The sequence below is a fragment of the Stegostoma tigrinum genome, chromosome 7, assembly GCF_030684315.1.
Source record: "Stegostoma tigrinum isolate sSteTig4 chromosome 7, sSteTig4.hap1, whole genome shotgun sequence".
Lineage (NCBI taxonomy): Eukaryota > Metazoa > Chordata > Chondrichthyes > Orectolobiformes > Stegostomatidae > Stegostoma > Stegostoma tigrinum.
This window is the reverse complement of record NC_081360.1, coordinates 107,721,681-107,742,307: the sequence shown is the minus strand read 5'-3', so window position 1 is coordinate 107,742,307 and position 20,627 is coordinate 107,721,681. Positions and strand designations below refer to the sequence as shown.

Below are 20,627 nucleotides of genomic sequence, written 5' to 3'. Positions count from 1 at the left end.
TCATTTGGAATATTGCGTGCTGTTCTGGTCGCCCCATTACAGGAAGGATGTGGAAGCATTGGAAAAGGTACAGAGGAGATTTACCAGAATGTTGCCTGGTCTGGAGCGCAGGCCCTATGAAGAAAGGCTGAGGGACTTGGGTCTGTTCTCATTGGAGAGAAGGAGGCTAAGAGGGGATTTAATAGAGACATACAAGATGACCAGAGGATTAGATAGGGTGGGCAGTGAGTCTTTTTCCGAGGATGATTACTTCAGCTTGTACGAGGGGGCATAGCTACAAATTGAGGGGTGATAGATTTAAGACAGATGTCAGAGGCAGGTTCTTTACTCAGAGAGTGGTAAGGGCGTGGAAGGCTCTGCCTGCCAGTGTAATTAACTCAGCCACATTAGGGGCATTTGAACAGTCCTTGGATAAGCAAATGGATAATGATGGGATAGTGTAGGGGAAGGAGCTTAGATTAGTTTGCAGGTTGGCACAACATTGAGGGCTGAAGAACCTGTTCTGCGCTGGATTGTTCTATGTTCTATGAAGGAGCAGCGCTTCAAAAGCTTGTAATTACAGATAAACCCGGTGTCATGTGACTTCTGACTTCATTAGAACTGATAGCAGCTAGATAAAAAAGTGATATTAATGCTGACAATGAGACACAGGGAGAGGTGAACAGTTGGGTAGACACGGAACCCAGACAGAGAGATATGAAATAGGTAGGCAGATGAGATTATTAGTAATAAGTGATAATGGGAGCTGAGAGTAGGTTGACTGTGCTGAAATCAACCCATATCGTGACAGGACTAGGATATGGTGCTGTGTAATTATCTAAGGTTATTGAACTTGATGTTGAGTCATGGAGGGCATAGTATCCCCAAGCGGAAAATGAGATGAAGTTCAGGGTCATTTTTTTACAGATAAAATGTAGCTGTTCTGCAAAGCAGTCACCCATTCTGCATTTTGATTGACTGATTGATTTTATTGTCACGTAACGAAATACAGCAAAAAGCTTTGTTTTTGAGCAGCACAAGCAGATCACAGTAAGCAAAGGATGTACAGATCAAAAAGACTCAGAGGCATACAGGTTACATTATTTGCACCTAGAGTTAATTCAACAGTCTGATAACAGCCAGAAAGAAGCTGTTCCTGAACCTGCTTCTGTGTGTGTTCAGGCTTCTGTATCTTCTGCCTGATGGAAGAGGTTATAAGAGATCATTACCAGGGAGTGATGGGTCTTTGATGATGTTGGCCACCTTTCTGCAGCAGGGAGATGTATAAATAGAGCCCACGGAAAGTTGACTTCCATGATGGTCTGGGCTGTGCACACTACCTTCTGTAGTTTCATACAGTCCTGGGCAGAGCAGTTGCCGTACCAGTCCGTTATGCACCTGGACAGAATGTTTTCAGTGGTGCATCTGTAGAAGTTTGTGAGGGACATTATGGACATGCCAAATTTCCTGTGCCTTCCTGACTGATGCGACAAGCCCAGGACACATCATCAGTTATCATTACACTGAGAAACCTGATGCTATTTACTCTCTCAATCTCAGTTCAGTTGACGTAGATGGAAGCGTGTTCTCCTCCATTCTTTCTGAAGTCAGTGATCAGTTCTTTAGTTTTGCCAACATTGAGAACGTAGAACAGTACAGCACAGTACAGGCCCTTTGGCCCACAAAGTTGTGCCGAACTTTTACCCTAATCCTAAGGTCTATCAAACCTCCGCCCCTACCTTATACTGTCATCCATATGCCTGTCGAATAGCGGCTTAAATGACCCTAATGAGGCCGACTTCACTAGCCTCTCCAGCAATGCATTCCATGCCTCGACCACTCTCTGAGTAAAGAACCTACCTCTGATGTCTCCCCTACATCTATCTCCACTCATTTTAAAACTATGCCCCCTCGTAATAGCTACCTCCACCCCAGGAAAAAGTCTCTGGCTGTCCACGCTATGTGTACCTCTGATCATTTTGTACACCTCTATCAAGTCACCTCTCATTCTTGGTCATTCTAAAGAGAAAAGCCCTAGCTGTCTCAATCTTTCCTCGTAAGACCTTCCCTCCATTCCAGGCAGCATCCTGGTAAATCTCTGCGCCTTTTCCCATGCTTCCACATCTTTCCTGTAATGAAGCGACCAGAACTGGACACAATACTCCAGATGTGGCTGAATCAGGCTTTTGTATAGCTAGAACAAAACTTCATGGCTGTTGAACTCAATCCCTCTATTAAGGAAAGCTAATACACCATACGCCTTCTTAACAACTCAATCCACCTGGGCGCCAGCTTTCAGGGAACTGTGAACATGAACCCCAAGATTTCTCTGCTCCTCCACACTGCCAAGAATCTTTCCGTTAACCCTGTATTCTGCTTTCAAATCTGTCCTTACAAAATGAATCACCTCACACTTTTCAGGATTAAGCTCCATCTGCCACTTCTCAGCCCAGCTCTGCATCCTATCAATGTCCCTTTATAACCAAGAGCAGCCCTCTGCACTATCCACAACTCAATCCACCTTTGTATCATCTGCGAGCTTGTAAGCCACCCTTCCACTCCTTTGTCCAAATCATTTACAAAAATCACAAATAGAATAGGACCCAGGACAGATCCTTGTGGTACACCATTCATAACTGAGCACCATGTTGAATATTTTCCGTCCACGACCACCCTTTGTCTTCTGACGGTCAGCCAATTCTGAATCCAATCAGCCACATTTCCCCGTATCCCATGCCTCCTTACCTTCTGCATGAGCCTATCATGAGGAACCTTATCAAAAGCCTTACTTAAATCCATGTATACCACATCCACTGCTCTACCTTCATCCACGTGTTTGGTCACCTCTTCAAAGAATTCAGTAAGGTTTGTGAGGCATGATACACCCCTCACAAATCCATGTTGACTATCACGAATCAAACTGTGCCTTTCCTAGTGATTTTAAATCCTATCTTTCAGAGCCCTTTCCAATAATTTAGCCACCACTGACATAAGACTAACTGGCCTGTAATTTCCGGGGCTGTCTTTATTCCCTTTTTTGAACAAGGGAATGACGTTTGCCTCTTTCCAGACGTCTGGCGCTACACCCGTGTACAGTGAGGATGAAAAGATATCGCCAAAGGCCCTGCGATCTCTTCCCTCGCTTCCCATCCTTGGATAAGTCCAATCAGGCTCGGGGGACTTATCAACCTCCTCAAAATTCCTAGCACATCTTCCTTACTAACATTGGCCTCCTCCAGCCTACCAGCTTCACACTGTCCTCCTCTACAGCTAGGTCCCTCTGAGTTGTGAATACCGAAGAAAAGTATTCATTAAGTACCTCTCCTATCTCTTTAGGCTCTGTGCACAAATTCCCTTTACAATCCTTGATCGGGCCTACCCTTTGTCTGGTCATTCTGTTATTCCTCACATACGTGTAAAAAGGCTTGGAGTTTTCCTTGATCCTATCTGCCAAGATTTTCTCATGTCCCCTTGTCGCTCTCCTAAGCCCTTTCTTCAGCTCCTTCCTGGATAATTTATAACCCTCTAGAGCCTTTTCTGTTACTTGTTTCCTAAACCTTACATGAACATCCTTCTTCCTCTTAGCCAGACATTCGACCTCTGTTGAGAACCATGGCTCCCTCACTCGACCGCATCTTACCTGCCTGCTAGGGACAAACATATCGAGCACACGCAGTCTGCATTCCTAAAACAATCTCCACATTTCAATAGTGCTCTTCCTTGACAGCATCTGTTCCCGTTTATTGTTACAAAATTCTTGCCTGACAGATTTGTAATTACCCTTGCCCCAGTTATAAAACTTACCCTGCTGTATGTACCTGTTCTTTTCCATGACTATTGTAAAAGTGGCAGAAGAGACAGATTGTTTCATTTCACTACATCACCAAGCCTTTTATCGCACTTCTGTATTTTGACTCGTTGTTGTTTGATATCTGTCCACTACGGCAGTGTCATCAGCGATCTTGTAGATTGTGTTCGTTTGAAATTTGCCAACACACCTGTACAGGGAGTACATTCGTGTGTTGAGGACATATCCTTGTGGGGGGTGCGGGATCTCCCATATTGAGTGTTGTTGTGGAGGAGGTGTCTTCACTGATTAAAGGCAATGGATCAGAAAGCTGAGGATCCAGTTGCAGAGGACAGAACCAAGACCAAAGTTACGCAGTTTTGAGGTCAGTCTGGAGAGGATAATGGTGTTGAAGGCAGAGCTGTGGTCAAGAAGCAGGAGTCTGAAGTAGGGATTTTTGTTGTCTGGATATTCTAGGGATGAGTGCAGGGATAGGGATATGGCATCCTCTGTGGACCTGTTATGTCGGTAGGCAAGCTATGGGGGTTTGAGGCAGTTTGGGAGACTGGAGTTGATGTGAGCCATGACTTCTCGAAGCAGCTCATGATTATTGGGGTCAGAACTATTGAGTGGTCTCATTAAGGCACACTGTGTGTGTTTTCTTGGGTACTGGGATGATGACAGTCTTCTTGAAGCAGGTGGGGACTTCAGCTCATGGGAGGCAGAGTTTGAAGATGTATGTGAATACCTCCGCAGGTTGGTCAGCACAAGATCTTAGTGCTCAGCTGGGGACACTGTCCGGACTCATTACTTTCCTTGGGTTGACTCCCAGGACGTCAGATCTGACTTCTGAAGCAGTGACAGAGGGAACAGTTGTGCCTGGGGCTGTCGGGTCAGGCGTTGCCACACCGGTGGTATTCTGCTCAAACCGAGCAGTAAAAGCATTGAGCATGTCAGGGAGAGATGTGTCATTGTCCATGTGTTTCATTTGGTATCCCGTAATGTCGTTTAGGCCTTGCCATTGATGGCAGGAGTCTTCTTGGTAGGTCTGGGCCTCTAACTTGGTCTGGTACTGCCTCTTGGCCTCCCTGATGGCTTTGTGGAGGTCATATCCGGATTTTCTGTATTGGTCTGTGCCACCTGACTTGAATGCTGCACGCCTGGTCTTCAGAAGAGAGTAGATTTCCTGGTTCATTCAAGGTTTACGGTTAGGTTTTACAAACAATTGGATTGATTTCTTTGGTATGCAGTCCTCCACACATTTGCTAATGAAGCCCATGACCGTGCTGGTATACTCGTCTAAGTTTTCCTTTGAACACTTGAACACGGCCCAGTCTTCTGCTGCCTCAGGCCAGCAGTGTACTTCGTTTCATGAAAGATTCTCCTGCTCTGCTTATAATCTGGGAAGAGGAACACGGCACTGTGATCTAATTTTCCAAAGTGTTGGCAGGGGTTTGAGTGATAGGTATCTTTGGTTGTGTAACAGTGGTCCAAAACAATGGTCCTTTGGTAGGGCAAGGGATGTATAGGTGGTATTTTGGCATCACCTGCTTGAGGTTGGTTTGGTTGAAGTCGCCAGCCGCAATGAATAGGGCCTCAGAATTTTGCCTCCGGGATGTTTGTGGCGGTGTAAGTCTTGTCTAGGGCATTTTTCACATTTCCGTGGGGTTGTATGTAGACTGCTGTCAGGATGGCGGAGATGAACTCTTGTCGTAGGTAGTAAGGTATTCTAGGTCCAGAGAGCAGAGGCTTGCCAGGGTCTCTACACTGAAGCACCAGGAAGTGTTGATGAGGAAGCATACCCCCCTGCCCTTCGCCTTGCCTGAGGACACCGTGCAGCCCATGCAGCATATGGAGACCCCATCAGCTTGTAGGACACTGTTGGGCATGGCCGGGGTGTCAAGTCTACATGAAGCAGAACACACAACAGTATGTTCTCCTCTATACTGGCTCCCCAGTGCAGAGGAGACCACACTGTGAACAATGAATACAGTGGACTAGATTGAATGATGTGCAGTTACATTGCAGCTTCACCTAGAATGTATGTCTAAATAGGCAAGCATTACACCTTTTGCATGGGAGGAGCTGTGGGGTGTGGCGAGGTGTCAGAGCGTCAGTACTGAGGGATTGCTGCATTATTGGGGTTTCAGTACTGAAGGAGTGCTGTACAGTTGGAGAGTTGGTACTGAGGGAATGTCATCCTGTCAGCTGGTCAGTACTGAGGGAGAGCCTTGCTCTCAGTGAGTCACTACTAAGAAAATGCTTTGCTGTCAGTGATGCTGTATTTTGAACGACAGACTAAACCTCATTCCTAACTTTTTTTCTTGGTTGGACAGAAGAGATCCGTGGAAGTACTGCAGTGTAGATCAAGTAGTTCTTGCTGTGTCGTGGTCAATATGGACCCCAACTCACACCACTGAATAAAGTTGCCTGGTCATTTATCAGATTGCTCTTGCTGTAGTAAATAATTGCTGCATATCCTGTCTTATAACGGTGACTCCATTTCAAAATGTTCTTCATTGGCTATAAAACACTTTGTGATATCCTAAGGTAGTGAAATGTGCTGTACAAATGTTACTCTCTTTAAATTGCCAATTATATCAAGTTTTATAATGCAGAATGTGGCCATTAGGCCCAATGTGTCTGTACCACTGTCCAAATGACACTTAATTTTGTTCTGCTCCCCTGCTTTCTCTGTGTACATCACACTGTTCCTTTTCAGATAACAGTTTTCCTTATTCTCGGCTGTTTGGTGTGTTTTTCAGTTGATGCTCTTTCAAAGATCTCTGCTGTGCAAATAGAGCCATTCCCGAGAGGGGTGCTGGACATCTTCCTGCCCCAATTTGAAAAGACCTCTCTGGAGCCTCTTGAAGTCCCAGAAGCGGATTTGTCAGCTGTCGATCCCAAACTGGTCCATAGCCTAATGCCATTCCAAAGGGATGGAGTGAAGTAAGTTTCAGTCTGTTGGTTTATGTGTTTGAATTTTTGGAGGAGGGTCTCAATGAAAAGGTTGCTGTTTAATGCAACCAGTGCCTGTTCTGGACTGCAGGCAGCTTACTGAATGCTTACCCAAGTGAAACCCATTTTTTAATTCCACTCTTGGAGTGTAACAAGTTTCCATTAATCAGTTGGTCACATAGAACTTGAGGATCACTGTAAAAAGAAACATCTGATATTGGATTGAACAGCAAATGCCTGAAAATCGTGAGCTAAGAATTAGGTCAGAAATCACACGACATCAAGTTATAGTCCAACGGGTTTATTTGAAAACCTAACCTATTTTGTGTGATTTCTGGCCATGTCCGTCCCAGTCCAACACCAGGGCCTCTGCATCAGTGCTAAAAGTTAGACTAACAATCAATTCAAGATCATCTGTCAGACTTGTAACTTCCACATAATAAGCTACACTGCTTGTATTCATGCACAAGGCCCTGCCCTTTACAAATAGGATAAACATGTCCAGGCATTGAGAATTTTTCAACTAATCGAAAGTTGTGGTGGCATTCTCCATGGAAGTGCCTATACTGATTGGAGTTCACTTTCTAACCAATCAAAACACTCTTCTCATGAAGTTTAAATTGTTGTTCCATTTGAGGTTTAGTGTCCTTCCAATTCTGTCTCAAATAGTGCAAGACCATAGAATCATAGAATTTTACGGTATGGCAGGAAGCTATTCAACCCATCATTCTTGTGCTAGCTCCCAAAACAGTTACTCAGCTAGTCCCATTCTCCAGCCCAATTGCTGCAGCCCTCTGAATGCTTCATGTTCAAATATATCTCCAACTCTCTTTTGAAACCACTCTCCCAGGCCGTGCATTCCAAATCCTCTGAATGAAGAAGTTTTTCCTCATCTCATTCCAAACTTTTTTGCTGAAAATCTTGAATTTGTGGTCCCAAGGTGAAAATTTCAACGGCATGTCTTTTTTTCTGTCAACAATTCCTAAGTTTCCATTATTCACTGTTACATTTGTGTTATTAAATCGGGTTTCCGACATAAATGATCAAAGTTTGATGCTGCCAATCATAGATTGAGACCATTCAGCCCATCAGGCTTATACAGGAACACTGAACCGCTTTTCCCTTCATTTGATTCTCCTTCCTCTCTTACCCACACCCTTTCTATTCAAATACTATTTTTCAAATATTTGTATTTCTCTCTTTAACAGCTGTTTCTGAATCCTTTGCAATGATTCTTCTAGTTCATCCCGGCCTTAGCAGTACACTGTCTTTATTCGTGATTTGAAATGCTTCAGTCCTAGCATTGGCACAGATCAGTTAAAACTGTCTTGGAGAAAACAGTGGGTTTTTCCTGGATGCATGGGCTGATTGGCCTCTCATGTATATGCTTTGAGACAAATCCTGTGTTTCCTGGTAATGGTACTTTGAAAATTTGTGTTTTCACAGTTTTGCCATATCTCGGGAAGGCCGTTTGCTGTTGGCTGATGACATGGGACTTGGAAAGACACTTCAGGCCATTTGCATCGCTGCAGTTTATCGCAAAGAATGGCCAGTGCTCGTCATTACTCCATCCTCTGTCCGATTTACCTGGGCACAGGTATATGCTGTTCTGTTCCACAATGAGAGAGACTGCCTCTCCAATTCAGAACATTCATCCTGTTAACTAGAAGAAACAGGGGGCTTGTAGTTAAGTATTCCTTTGGAGAGAGAATAATATAACAGCTGTAACTTACAGGCAGACTTCAAGGGAGTGTGTTGTTGGAGCTGACTCATTCAGGCAAGTGAGCACATTATTGTTGCACAAGTGATACCTGGTGGCACTGTTGATGTCACTTTCCATCACTTTAATGATATTTAAGAACAAACTGATAAGGCGTTAATTGCCCAGGTTGGATTTGTCCTACTAATTGTACACAGAGAGCACCTGGTCACTTTTCCACATTGTCAGGTAAATGTCCCTGCCTGGTAAGTTCTGGAACACACATCTTTAGTACTATAATGGGAATGTTGTCAGGGTCTGTACACTTGTAATATTAATGCCTCCACCAGTTTCCTGCTATCGCATAGAGTGGAGTGAATTGAATTGGCCGAAATCGGTCATCTTTAATGGTGGGGAACCCTGGAGGAGGTTGAGGTGGATCACCTATGTTGCACTTTTGGTTGGATTGTTGCAAATGCCGCAGTCTTACCTTTTGCACTGGTGTACTGGACTGTTTGATTGAGAATAAGGATATTTATGGACCCTCCTCTTTCAGTGAATTGTCTCATTAATAGTCTGTGGCATGTGTCCGTATGTACAGGGCTTACCCATGGAATGTGCCAGTACATGCAGGGGATTACCCAAGGAGTGTGTCCATGTATGCAGGTGATTACTTAGTGAGTTTGTCCATATATACGGGCAGTTACCAGGAAATGTCATTATGTATAAGGGTTCTTGACGAGTTTGTCAGTATGTATAAGGGATAGTCATGAGTGATGTTTCAGGGGTTCCACAGGGCTCTGTCCTTGGGCCTCTACTGTTTGTAATTTTTATTAATGACTTGGATGAGGGGATTGAAGGATGGGTCAGCAAGTTTGCAGACGACACAAAGGTCGGAGGTGTCGTTGACAGTAGAGGGCTGTTGTAGGCTGCAGCGGGACATTGACAGGATGCAGAGATGGGCTGAGAGGTGGCAGATGGAGTTCAACCTGGATAAATGCGAGGTGATGCATTTTGGAAGGTCGAATTTGAAAGCTGAGTACAGGATTAAGGATAGGATTCTTGGCAGTGTGGAGGAACAGAGGGATCTTGGTGTGCAGATACATAGATCCCTTAAAATGGCCACCCAAGTGGACAGGGTTGTTAAGAATGCATATGGTGTTTTGGCTTTCATTAACAGGGGGATTGAGTTTAAGAGTCGTGAGATCTTGTTGCGGCTCTATAAAGCTTTGGTTAGACCGCACTTGGAATACTGCGTCCAGTTCTGGTCGCCGTATTATAGGAAAGATGTGGATGCTTTGGAGAGGGTTCAGAGGAGGTTTACCAGGATGCTGTCTGGACTGGAGGGCTTATCTTATGAAGAGAGGTTGACTGAGCTCGGTCTCTTTTCATTGGAGAAAAGGAGGAGGAGAGGGGACCTAATTGAGGTATACAAGATAATGAGAGGCATAGATAGAGTTGATAGCCAGAGACTATTTCCCAGGGCAGAAATGGCTAGCACGAGGGATCATAGTTTTAAGCTGGTTGGTGGAAAGTATAGAGGGGATGTCAGAGGCGGGTTCTTTACACAGAGAGTTGTGAGAGCATGGAATGCGTTGCCAGCAGCAGTTGTGGAAGCAAGGTCATTGGGGTCATTTAAGAGACTGCTGGACATGCATATGGCCACAGAAATTTGAGGGTGCATACATGAGGATCAATGGTCGGCACAACATTGTGGGCTGAAGGGCCTGTTCTGTGCTGTACTGTTCTATGTTCTGTATGCAGTCTACAGATTGGGCAATTCGGATCAGCAATTTTTTCTTCTTTTTTAGGCGTTTAGCCAATGGCTGCCATCACTATGTACTCAGGCTATTAATGTTATACTGACAGGGAAAGATCGATTATTATCCTCTCAGGTCAGCATAATCAGCTATGACCTGCTCGCCAAACTCGAGAATCAGTTGATGGAGAGGTGCTTCCAGGTCATCATTGTAGTAAGTGGATGCAATTATTCTTTATTCTCCCTGTGGCGCTTATGAGAGGAAAACACTTTAGTGCTGAGCCAGGACAAAGATCATGTTCGCACATCATCAGTATACAACAATGGCTAACTCAGGTGGAATGATTGCAGAAACCAAAATACTTGTAGTACAAGAGGGAATTTAGGAAAAAAAACACACTTTATGTTGTTGTCTCAGAAATATTTCAGTAGTTTACCTTGAATTTATTTATCCTTCGATGAGGGGATCAAAACTGTTCACAGATTGATCTAATTAGTGTCTTTAATAGTTACAGCAAGGTCTCCCTATTTTTATAGAATCTAAAATTATATCGTGCAGGAGAAGCCCTTTGGTCCATTGAGTCTAGTCCCACTTTCCAGCTCTAGATTCATAGCCTTGAGTGTTATGACACTCCAATTGCTCATCCAAATACTTTTTTAAAGGTTCTCCGGTTACCTGCCTCAACACTGCCGGGCAGTGCAATTTTAATTCCTTTCAACCTCTGAAAATTTCCTCAAATTCACTCTAAACCTCTTGCATTTCATCTTAAAGTAATGCTCCCTTGTTATTGACCCCTCAACTAAGGAGAACAGTTACTTTCAATTTACCCTGCCAATGCCTCACATTTCCCACATAATTTCCAGCTGCTAAGTTATACACACTCATGTAACTTGTCTATATCCTTCTGCAGATTCTGTGTTATCTTCAACACTTGCCTTCCCACTTATTTTTGCATCAAGCTTGGCTATATTACATTCATTTTCCCTATCCAAATCGGTAATATACCTAGTAACTAATTGTAGTCCCAGTACTATTCCCTGCTTTACTCCACTAGTTACAGGTTAAGCAAATCACAGCAACCGATACGATGGCCAAGTGGTATTATCGTTGGACTGTTAATCCAGAAACCCAGGTAATGGGGACCCAAGTTTGAATCCTGCCATGGCAGATAGTGGAATTTGATTTCAATAAAATATCTGGAATTAAGAATCTAATGATGACTGTGAATCTGTTGTCAATTGTTGGAAAAACCCATCTGGTTCACTAACGTCCTTTTAGGGAAGGAAACTGCCATCCCTACCTGGTCTGGCCTACATGTGACTCCAGACCCACAGCAATGTGGTTGACTCTTAACTGCCCTCTGGGCAATTAGGGATGGGCAATAAATGCTGCCTTGCCAGCTACAGCCTCATCCTGTGAATGAATAAATGAAAAAAAAATATACACACAGATAAATTCCATGCTCGGCATGTAAAATGGATAACCAGTTCGTCTATCCCTAGTGCTGTATATTATTAAATCAAAGATTAATACAATGTTTGATCTGTCACATCTACCACTGTTCCTGAATAGAGATATTTCAATATCCGTTGCCTCATATTTGTCCCATATTGCTGACTGTTGGTTGATTATCAGGTGGATGTTTATCAGGGAAACTTGAAGCTATCGCCTGGGCCAACTCTGGTAAGGTTTGGGTCATAAGCAGACAGTCCTGTTAGGGAGATTTTATTAGGTTTAGTGAGCTGATCTCTTTTCATAAAACCTAAACTTTAGAGAAAATTGTTTTTTTTGGATGTGAGTTTGCTCGCTGAGCTGGAAGGTTAGTTTTTAGACGTTTCGTCACCATTCTAGGTAACATCATCAGTGAGCCTCCGATCGGAAAACTAACCTTCCAGCTCAGTGAGCAAACTCACATCCAGAACCTCAACCTGAGCTACAAATCTTCTCAAAACTCGCATTTTTTTTTGGTTGAAGTTTGCCACATGCTAACTGAGAATTTAAGACCCAGGTGCCACTGCCTAAGATTCTCTGCCCAACATAATTCTGTTTTGCCTTGCACAGCAGATCTGTACTTGGATTTCTAATTCTTTTTCTCTCTCGCAATTTAGGATGAATCTCATTTCCTGAAGAATATGAAGACAGCTCGATGTAAAGCTGCTCGTCCCCTCCTCCAGGTGCGTCCTGTGTTGGGAGATGCCTGATTGCAGAACCTCAGCCTTTCTCTCTGTGTCTGGGTGTAATACCGACTAGATCACATTACCTCTTTCTCAGCACTGGAACAGAATGTCTTTGACCCTTGTCATTATTGCATTGTGGGAGTGTGAACCAGACAGAAGCTGCGACATGACCAGTGTACAGAGCCTAACTCGTGTCACTGATTTTTCTCCAGGTAGCAAAGAGACTTATCCTTCTCTCTGGGACACCAGCGATGTCCAGACCGGCTGAGCTGTACAGTCAGATCGCTGTGCTCCAGCCTAAACTGTTTCCAAACTTCCATGACTTTGGAATCCGTTACTGTGCTGCCAAACGGGTGAGCATTCTTGAACATTTTTTTCATGCATGTACTCATATCCCCAGCCCATAATCAGTCAGAGGTGGAGGTGAGTACAAAAGCCATCAAGAAAGAGAAGATGCTAGAAAAGCCGAAAGGTTTGAAAGTGGATAAATCCCCTAGACTGGGTGGGCTACCTCAGGATTCTGAGGGAGATGGCTGAGGAGATGCAGAGGCATCGGTGGGGATCTTTTCGGGAATCAGTGCGGTTAAGCAGGGTCTTTCAGGACTGGAGAGTGTCTAATGTAATACCCTGTTTCAGAAAGGAGGAATGCAGGAGATGGGAATTCATAAGCCGGTTAGCCTGATCTCAGTTGTTGGTAAGATTTTAGACTTTGTTGTATGGATGAGATTGCAGAGTAATTAGAAATGCTTGGGAAAATAGGGCCGTGTGAGCACAGCTTCGTCAAGGGGAAATCATGCATGACAAATCTTTTAGAATTCTTTGACGAGGTAATGAGTAAATTGGACAAAAGAGAGCGAGTGGATGTGATCTATTTAGATTTTCAGAAGGCTTTTGACAAGGTGCTGCGCAGAAAGCTGTGAAATAAGACAAGAGCCCTTGGTGACGGGGGCAAGGTACTGACACCGATAGAGAATTGGTTGACTGGCTGAAGGACGGAGATCGGTGAGTAGTGGAGTTCCACACATGTCAGTATTGGGACCACAGCTGTTCATGCATACATTAACAATCTGGAAGATCGAATTGAAGGCACTGTTGTGAAGTCTGCAGGTGACACAGAGATAGTTGGAGGGACAGGTAGTGTTGAGGAGTTAGGGAGGCTGCAGGAGGACTTGGACATGCTCGGACAGTGGGCAGAGAAGTGGTTGATGGAATACAATGTGGGAAAGTGTGATGCTGTGCACTTTGATAGGTAGAATATAGACATAGTTTTTTTTCTAAATGGGGAAAGACTTTGAAAACCTGAATCACAAAGGGAATTTGGTTTCCTAGTTAAGGGTTCTCTTAAGGTTAACGTGCAAGTTTAATTAGCAGTTAGGAAGGCAAATGCAATGTTAGCATTCATTTCAAGAGAGCTAGAATTAAGAACAGGGAGGTACTGAGGCTGTATAAGGCTCTGGTCATTTTTATTTTGTTTTCTTTATTCATTAACAGGCTGAGCGCACCACTGGCTAGGCAGCAGTTGTTGCCCATTCCTAATTGCCCAAAGGGCAGTTGAGTCAACATGTAGACCAGACCAGGTAGGGATCGCAGTTACCCTCCCTAAAGGACATTAGTGAACCGGATGAATTTTTCCAACAATCGACATGGTCATCATTAGATTCTTAATTCCAGATATTTGTTGAATTCAAATTCCACCATCTGCCATGGCAGGATTCAAACCTGAGTCTCCAGAACATTATCTGGGTCTCTGGATTAACAGTCGAGCAATAATACCACTAGGCCATTGCCTCCCCTATCGTGTTTGGAATATTGTGTGCAGTTTTGAACCTTGTTTCTGAAGAAGGATGTGCTGACCTTGGAGGGAGTCCAGGTGAGGTTCAAAAAAATGATCCTGGGAATGAAGTGGTTGCCATTTGAGAGCGATTGAAAACTCTGGGTCTGTACTGGAAGGAGTTTAGAAGGATGCAGCTGATCTCATTGAAACTTACAGAATATTGAGAGATAAACAGAAATTGCTGGAAAAGCCCAATAGATCTGGCAGCATTTTAATAGAGAAATCAGAGTTAGTGTTTCGGCTCAAGTAACCCTTCCTCAGAATACTGAGAGGCCTGAACTGAGCGGACATGGAGATGTTTCCACTAGTAGGAGACTAGGACCCAAGGGCACATAGATAGAGGGAGATTCTTGATTAGTAAGGCAATCGAATGTTGTTTATTTTTAATCATTCATTGATTAAATCAGTCATTGGCTAGGCAGAAGTGGGGAAAGAAAAGGCAGGATAATGGGTTTGAGCAACATAATGGGCATGATCGAATGGCAGAACAGACTTGAGGGCCAAATGCCTAATTCTGCTCTTAATATCTTATGGTTTTATAGTCCTCCACCCAAGTAGTTCTCTCCCTCCTCTCTGGTCTTCCCCAATGCTCCAAACCCCACAACCACCATTTCCCATGTTCTTTCCTTCACTGCACTTTCCCTGTTTCATACTCTTCCCAACCTCTTTACTCCTATGGCCCTCCACACAGTTCCCCTCTCCCAATGACTTAACCCCCCTTCTGTCACTTTGCAGTTGCCCTGGGGATGGGATTACTCAGGATCATCCAATCTGGTGGAACTGCGGCTCTTGCTTCTGGAGTCCCTCATGATCAGGCGGCTGAAATCTGATGTAATGGCACAGCTACCAGCTAAGAGGCGTAAAATGGTGCTTGTACAGCCTGAGGGCGTGAGTGCAAAAGCCAGGGCAGCATTGGAGGCAGCTGCTAAAGAGATGTCAAAAGACCATAAAACGGTATGTGGTGATGACTTTGGTGATTATAGAGAATATGGAGAGGAAATTAACTTCCTCATTAATACCTGATCACGCTACAAAATTTACTCGCTGTGGAAAATGGGGACTGTGAACACAGTATCTGTATTGTGCACAGCAAGCTCACATAAAGAATATTTGCCTATTTGTTTGGTTAGCCCAGGTCACCTGGGGAAACTCTGATCTCCTGTGCCTAAGCCCAAAAATGTCAGAGGTGCACTGAGTAGCTCTTGTCAATTTATCTTGAGACACATGATTTCCAAATATAATTAAGTCTCCTTTTTAATCTACAAGAAGGACTTTTAGTTGGTCAACGATACATATTCTTAGATTCTGGAGAGTTTAACTACAGAATGAAATAAAACTAAGACCTTCTGAAGCACATTGTCCACCTGAACCCAGAACTTGAAGCATACAAAGCCTTGCCTGTCGCTCTGTTTTGCTTTGCACTTGATCTCAGTGGTTAATCTAGTATTGAAGATTGCTGCTTTAATTATTAATGTCAGTAGTAATTTATAATTGAGATTTTGGAAACTATGCTTTGTTTGGATTCATTGGTGCTTTAATCACTTTGTATTTTGTGAGTGGGTTGCATTTGCATGTTGTAAAATGTTTTGTCAACAGTTTACAGATTTCTGACCTATGGGAAAAACGAGTGTAAGCAAAAAAACTTCCTGGCTGAACTTCCCTTTAGAAGCATAGAACATAAGTGCAGAAGTAGGCCATTCGGCTCTTTGGATCTGCACCACCATTCGATATGATCATGGCTAGTCATGCATTTTCAGTATCCCACTCCCACTTTATCTCCATTACCCTTTATCAGCAAGGGCCATGCCCAGCTCCCTCTTCAATATATCTAATGAACTGGCCCCAACAGTTTCCGGTGAGAGACAACTGCATAGGTTCACAAGTCTGAGTGAAGAAATTCTTTCTCATCTTGTCCAGAATGGTTTACTCCTTATTCTTAGACTGTGACCCCTAGTTCTGGACTTCCCCAACATTGGGAACATTCTTCCCAAATCCAGCATCAGGATTTTATATGTTTCAATGAGATACCCCCCTCATTCTTCTAAACTCCAGTGAGTACAAGCCAGGTTGATCCAGTCTTCCTTTACATGTCAGTCCTGCCATCCTGAGAATCTGTCTGGTGAACCTTCGCTGGATTCCCTTAATAGCAAGAATGTCCTTCCTCAGATTAAGAGACCAAATGTACACACAGTAGTCAAGGTGTGACCTCACCCACATCCATATAACTGCAGCATGACATCCCTACTCTTATACACACATCCTGTTGCCATGAAGGCCAGAATGCCATTAACTTTCTTCACTGCCTGCTGCACCTGCATGCCACCCTTCAGTGACTGTTCCACCGTGACATGCAGGTCTCATTGTACCTCGCCTTCTTCTGAACTGCCACAATTCACACAAAACAGGAGCAAATTACTGCAAATGCTGGAATTTTAACTGAAAAGAAAAATGCTAGCGATCACAGCAGATCAGGCAGCACCCATGGAGAAAAAGCAAGCTAATTTTGCGAGTCTAGATGACTGTTCATCAGAGCTGAAGTGGTGTGGAGGAGGCAGTGTTACAAAGTTATGTACAGTAATCGTGAAATGGAAGGCAGGAAACTAGAATTTGTAAATAAAATGATAAGGGAGAAGAGCACATGCCTCCTTTAAGATGCAAAGTGCTTTCCTAAGCAGGGGTACAGACAGTTCTGAAATTGAAACATATATCAATTGGCTGTATGATTGGAAATTTAGATTTGTTTCAAAGACTCCAGCTAGTTGCCAAAACAATCAATTAATTTAAACCAAGCACTTAGCAGTTGAAGGCCATTTGAACTTAAATCTGATGGTTTTGACAACCTCGGACCAATGCTATTGTAGGAAAGTTGATACGTCATCCAAGATATATAAGGAGAGGGTTTTTGAAAATTGGTGTGAGAGCAAACCGCCATCTGAGAAATAAACATTTAGCTCTCACAAGAAATCTCTAAGAAAGCACCATCTATCCATTAAAGGTACGACCACCCTTCTAGCTAAGAGTCCTCACAGAACACTTCACAGAGAAAACATCCCTGACAGTTGGATCAGCAGTAGAAAAGTGTTTATGACTTGAGAACAGCAGAAGAAAGGCATGTAAACTTTGAGAGACTAAGTTTTAATTTTTTTTATTACCTGTATGTACATAAATGGGACTTGCGTCTATTGAAACAGCATACCAGTAGAATTTAGTTCAGTTAGGCAACAGTAGTTAAGGAGGAATTGTTTCGTTTGTTAGTAATTCTATTAATTTATTCACTGTTAGGGTTAAATAGATAAATTGTTACTTGCTACTCACAAAGTGAATATCTGGGAATTTCTATCATTTAACTTCTTCTTTGTAACACTTTAACAGATTAGACAAGATGGGGCGTGTTTGTCTGGGTATTTCGGGTTTAATTATTAGAAGGGGACCTCTGCTCCCACCGTAACAGATTGCGGGCTTGTGTTTCGATTTTAGTTATCGGATGGGTTTGACCTCTCCTTCCTAACAGGAACATTCATGTTATAGAGGGAGGGGGGAATGTTGATCATTCCGATTAAATGATCAGAATGTGAAACATTCAGACAATAATCTGCCTCTCTGATGAAGGGTCTAGGCCCGAAACGTCAGCTTTTGTGCTCCTGAGATGCTGCTTGGCCTGCTGTGTTCATCCAGCCTCACATTTTATTATCTTGGAATCTCCAGCATCTGCAGTTCCCATTATCTCTAATAATCTGCCTTCCTGTTTTTGCCACCAAAGTGAATAATCTCACATTTATCCACATTACACTGCATTTGCCAAGTATTTGCCCAGTCAGCCATTCTGTCCGAGTCACCCTGCAGCCTCTTAGCATCCTCCTTACGGCACACGCTGCCGCCCAGCTTATTGTTGTCTGCAAATTTGGAGATATTGCATTCAATTCCTTTGTCCAAATCGTTATTGCATATTGTGAACAACTGAGGTCCCAGCACTGAACCTTGCGGAACCCTGCTCGTCACTGCCTGCTACTCTGAAAAGGACCCATTTATTCCATATGTCTGCTTTCTGTCTACCACTCAGTTCTCTACCCACGTCAATACATTACCTCCATACCATGAGCTTTAATTTTCATCATTAATCTCTTGTGTGAGAAACCTTGTCAGAAGCCTTTTGAAAGTCCAGTCACACAACATCTGCTGATTCACCCTTGTCCACTCTACTGATCACATCCTCAAAAAATTCCAGAAGATTTGTCAAGTATGATTTCTGTTTAAGGAGTCCATGCTGACTTGGACCAATAGTGTCATACCTTTGCAAACACTCAGTTAATGCATCCTTAACTATTAACTCCAGCATTTTCCCCACCACGGATATCAGGCTAACTGGTACATAATTCCCCATTTCCTCTCTCCCTCCATTTTTAAAAGGTTGCGTTACAATAGCAACGTTGCAGTCCAGTAAATCTCATCCAGAGTTTGTAGAATGCTGGAAAATTATCACCAATGCATCCACTATTTCTAGGGCCACTTCCTTAAGTATTCTGTGATGCACAACATCAGGCCCTGGGGACCCATCGGATTTTAATCCCATCCATTTCCCCAATGCTGTTTCCTGACTAATAAGGATTTCCTTCAGTTCCTCTTTCGTGCTTGACCCTCTGTCCCCTAGCATTTCTGGGAGATTATTTGTGTCCTCCTGAGTAAAGACAAATCCAAAAGTATTTGTTCAATTGGTCTTCAATTTCTTTGTTGTCCATTTATGGATTCACCTGATTTGCAAGTCAGTTTTTATGTTCTCCACAAGCTTACTTTCATATTCTATTTGCCCCTTCCAAATTAAACCCTTTGTCCTCTGCTGCTGAATTTTAAATTTCTCCAAGTCCTCAGGTTTGCTGCTTTTTTTCTGGCCAGTTTGTAACACTATCCCTGATTTCCCTTGTTAGCGATGGTTGAGCCACCTTTCCTGTTTTACTGTTACACCATGTAGGGTTGTACAGTTGTTGAAGTCCACCTGTGTGTTCTTTACTTGGAAATCAGCAGGAGATTACAAGTAAACAACTAATAGCAACTTTCATGCAGTAAACCCAGATTGCTCACACTGACTGCTTTCCTTTAAGCTCATAACTGACTGTAAGCAAATACCTGGTTGTCAAATGCAAGTGAGTGGTCAGTTTGAACAAAGAACAAAGAAAATTACAGCACAGGAACAGGCCCTTCGGCCCTCCAAGCCTGCATCGATTGAGATCCTCTGTCTAAAGCTGTCATCTCTTTTCTCAGGGACTGCATCCCTTTGCTCCCTGCCCATCCATGTACCTGTCCAAATACATCTTAAAAGACACTATCGTGCCTGCGTCTACCACCTCCACTGGCAACGCATTCCAGGCATCCACCACCCTCTGTGTAAAGAACTTTCCACGCATATCTCCTATAAACTTCCCTCCTCTCACTTTGAACTCATGACCTCGAGTAATTGAGTCCCCCACTCTGGGGATAAAGCTTCTTGCCATCCACATTGTCTATACCCCTCATGATTTTGTAGACCTCAATCAGGTCCCCCTTCAATCTCCATCTTTCTAATGAAAATAATCCTAATCTACTCAACCTTTCTTCATAGCTAGCACCCTCCATACCAAGCAACATCCTGGTGAACCTCCTCTGCACCCTCTCCAACGCATCCACATCCTTTTGGTAATGTGGCGACCAGAACTGTACGCAGTACTCTAGATGTGGCCGAACGAAAGTCTTCTACAACTGTAACATGACCTGCCAACTCTTGTACTCAATACCCCGTCTGAAGAAGGAAAGCATGCTGTATGCCTTCTTGACCACTCTATTGACCTGCATTGCCACCTTCAGGAAACAATGGACCTGAACATCAATTTTCTCCAGGTCTTTTCCATTTACTTATAGTTTGCTCGTGAATTATATCTTCCAAAATGCATCACCTCACATTTGCCTGGATTGAACTCAATCTGCCATTTATCTGCCCAACTCTCCAATCTATCTATATTCTGCTGTAATCTCTGACCATCCCCTTCACTATCTGCTACTCCACCAATCTTCGTGTCATCTGCAAACTTGCTAATCAGTCCACCTATACCTTCCTTCATATCATTTATGTATATCACAAAGTTTGGTGGTGACTTGTCTTACCAAGTTGCCAATTAAACTGCAGTAGTGAGCCCAGTTTCTCTAGAATCTTTTTAACATATTTCACCAAGAATAAACCATTATATTCACTTGACCAGACTTTATTGTCCTGTAAAAGTTAATTTTTGTGCATGGTCATGATCACCAAGCATGACCAGTGCTTGGTCAGTGAGCTGTACATTAATATAGCTCATGTAGAACCATTGTTCACAGCTCTCATTGAACCTGTGGGTGGTGAACAACTGAACAGTATAGTGATAGATAAAGAGGTGCGAAAAGGGCAACAGTACAGGTAGAGAAGTTA

General features: G+C 43.4%; 1 protein-coding gene across 2 annotated transcripts in view; it reads left to right on the top strand.

The window, feature by feature from the left end:
* Positions 1–20,627, top strand: part of smarcal1 (SWI/SNF related, matrix associated, actin dependent regulator of chromatin, subfamily a-like 1) — a 124,853-nt gene that overhangs the window by 43,274 nt on the left and 60,952 nt on the right. For both annotated transcript variants that reach the window (XM_048535072.2, XM_048535074.2), the window contains exons 6-11: positions 6,532–6,715; positions 8,171–8,321; positions 10,235–10,396; positions 12,292–12,357; positions 12,573–12,713; positions 14,930–15,148. In XM_048535072.2, coding sequence (XP_048391029.1) covers positions 6,532–6,715; positions 8,171–8,321; positions 10,235–10,396; positions 12,292–12,357; positions 12,573–12,713; positions 14,930–15,148 — 923 coding nt within the window. The remainder of the gene's footprint in view (positions 1–6,531; positions 6,716–8,170; positions 8,322–10,234; positions 10,397–12,291; positions 12,358–12,572; positions 12,714–14,929; positions 15,149–20,627) is intronic.